This window comes from Sinocyclocheilus rhinocerous, unplaced genomic scaffold (assembly GCF_001515625.1).
Source record: "Sinocyclocheilus rhinocerous isolate Xijiao unplaced genomic scaffold, SAMN03320098_v1.1 scaffold691, whole genome shotgun sequence".
NCBI classification, from domain to species: Eukaryota; Metazoa; Chordata; class Actinopteri; order Cypriniformes; family Cyprinidae; genus Sinocyclocheilus; species Sinocyclocheilus rhinocerous.
This window is the reverse complement of record NW_015656606.1, coordinates 783,877-785,976: the sequence shown is the minus strand read 5'-3', so window position 1 is coordinate 785,976 and position 2,100 is coordinate 783,877. Positions and strand designations below refer to the sequence as shown.

The 2,100-nt window shown below is 41.3% G+C and overlaps 1 protein-coding gene across 1 annotated transcript in view; it reads left to right on the top strand.

Moving 5' to 3' along the window:
• Positions 1–2,100, top strand: part of slc12a6 (solute carrier family 12 member 6) — a 32,104-nt gene that overhangs the window by 18,633 nt on the left and 11,371 nt on the right. The window contains exons 10-14 of the mRNA XM_016528199.1: positions 128–335; positions 416–590; positions 1,274–1,392; positions 1,501–1,599; positions 1,705–1,824. Of these exons, the coding sequence (XP_016383685.1) occupies positions 128–335; positions 416–590; positions 1,274–1,392; positions 1,501–1,599; positions 1,705–1,824 (721 nt within the window). The remainder of the gene's footprint in view (positions 1–127; positions 336–415; positions 591–1,273; positions 1,393–1,500; positions 1,600–1,704; positions 1,825–2,100) is intronic.

Genomic DNA, 2,100 nt, shown 5'->3' with positions numbered 1-2,100 from the left:
TCACACACACACTCACACACACACACACACACTCACACACACACACACTCTCTCACACACTCACACACACACTCACACACGTGAGGACGAGACAGAGCTCTCTCATTCGGGCTCTAATAATGACGATATTTAATAATAATATTCAGCCCCTTTATTAATTGTCAGCTTCTTTGCCCTAAAATATTTACTTTATATTATTTCGAATATAAGAAGACGCTCAAATCGAGTTCAGTTCATTTTCACAGTCGGATGTTTCCTGAACCTGCGTCTCTCTCAGATCTGAGCTGTGTGCTGCTGTTTGGATCCTGTGTGGAGGGCGTGGTTCTGCGAGACAAGTTAGTCTCTTCCTTCCGTCGCTCGTCTTCTCTTCTGGGAATGCGGATGTCGTGTTTCTGATGCTCTGACTGTGCTTCAGGTTCGGAGACTCGGTGAAGGGGAATCTGGTGGTCGGGACGCTCTCATGGCCCTCCCCCTGGGTGATCGTGATTGGCTCGTTTTTCTCCACGTGTGGCGCCGGCCTCCAATCGCTGACCGGAGCTCCTCGCCTGCTGCAGGCCATCGCTAAAGACAACATCATCCCCTTCCTGAGGGTACGTATATATATATATATATATATGTGTGTGTATGCGTCAAAGACAAAAAAGGGTTTAAGCATAAAAACATTAAGTGTAATACTGCTTTAAATTGTTGTTGTTTTTCCCCCAAAAATTTAAAAAGTTTTCTGTTTAATTTAATTGTATTTTTTTTTTGGTTTTCTGAGCAAAAAATAAATATCATACATTTTCCCCTGATTTACAGAAGAGACCCACTAGAATGTCATTCAGTGTAACAATCTTGTCAGGCATGTTTACAACAAAAATCAATTTATGACATATTAAAAGACTAATTACTTTCACCCCAAATACTAATTAGTTCTTATTTTAACATTTTTTAAATGTGCCACTATCCGAGGTTTTGCCCGTTTGTCAGTAAGAATTTTTACTCTTTTAAAACACAATCAAATTTAATCTGCTCTCTTATTCTTTTATATATTTTAATATGCACACGTCAGAATAAGCACTGTATTTATTCAATAGTATATAATATATATTTAATTATAATAATTATATTTTGTATAATAATAATATTTTTTGTAAATAATATATTTGATTATGTGATATATATTGATTTATTATTATATTAATAAAGAAAGAAAGTGAACGAACGAAAGAGAGCGTCACGTGACAGCTGATGGTCCAGCGCTCAGATCGTGGTGTCTGCCGTGTTTCTGCAGGTGTTCGGTCACGGTAAGGCCAATGGAGAGCCGACGTGGGCTCTGCTACTGACGGCGGTTCTGGCAGAGCTGGGGATCCTCATCGCTTCACTGGACCTCGTCGCTCCCATTCTCTCCATGTGAGACCGCTTAAGCTCAGAATCAATGTTCATGAATAAGGCTGTAATGCACGTGTCATCAGTGTTCTCTAACGCTGCTGTTGTGTGTGTGATGTTCTCCGTCTGCAGGTTCTTCCTGATGTGTTACCTGTTTGTGAATCTGGCCTGTGCTCTGCAGACGCTGCTCAGGACGCCCAACTGGAGACCACGCTTCTCCTACTACCACTGGCAATCTGTATTGTTAAAAGCGCTATATAAATAAAGGTGACTTGACTTGACTTGACTCCCCTGTGTGTTCCCCTGTCTAATGATGTCATTTCCTGTGGTCGTCAGGACGCTGTCGTTTCTCGGCATGATGATCTGTTTGGCTCTCATGTTCATTTCCTCGTGGTACTATGCCATCGTCGCCATGGTGATCGCTGGCATGATCTACAAGTACATCGAGTACCACGGGTACGTCGCCATGGGAACCGGAGCCCTGTGTGTGTGTGTGTATCAATCATGTGTGTGTATTAAAGGGGTCATATGATGTTGCTAAAAAGAACATTCTTTTGTGTATTTGGTGTAATGAAATGTGTTTATGCGGTTTAAAGTTAAAAAAACACATTATTTTCCACATACTGTACATTATTGTTTCTCCTCTATGCCCCGCCTTTTTGAAACGCGTCGATTTTTACAAAGCTCATCGGTCTGAAAAAGCGAGGTATGCTGTGATTGGCCAGCTATCCA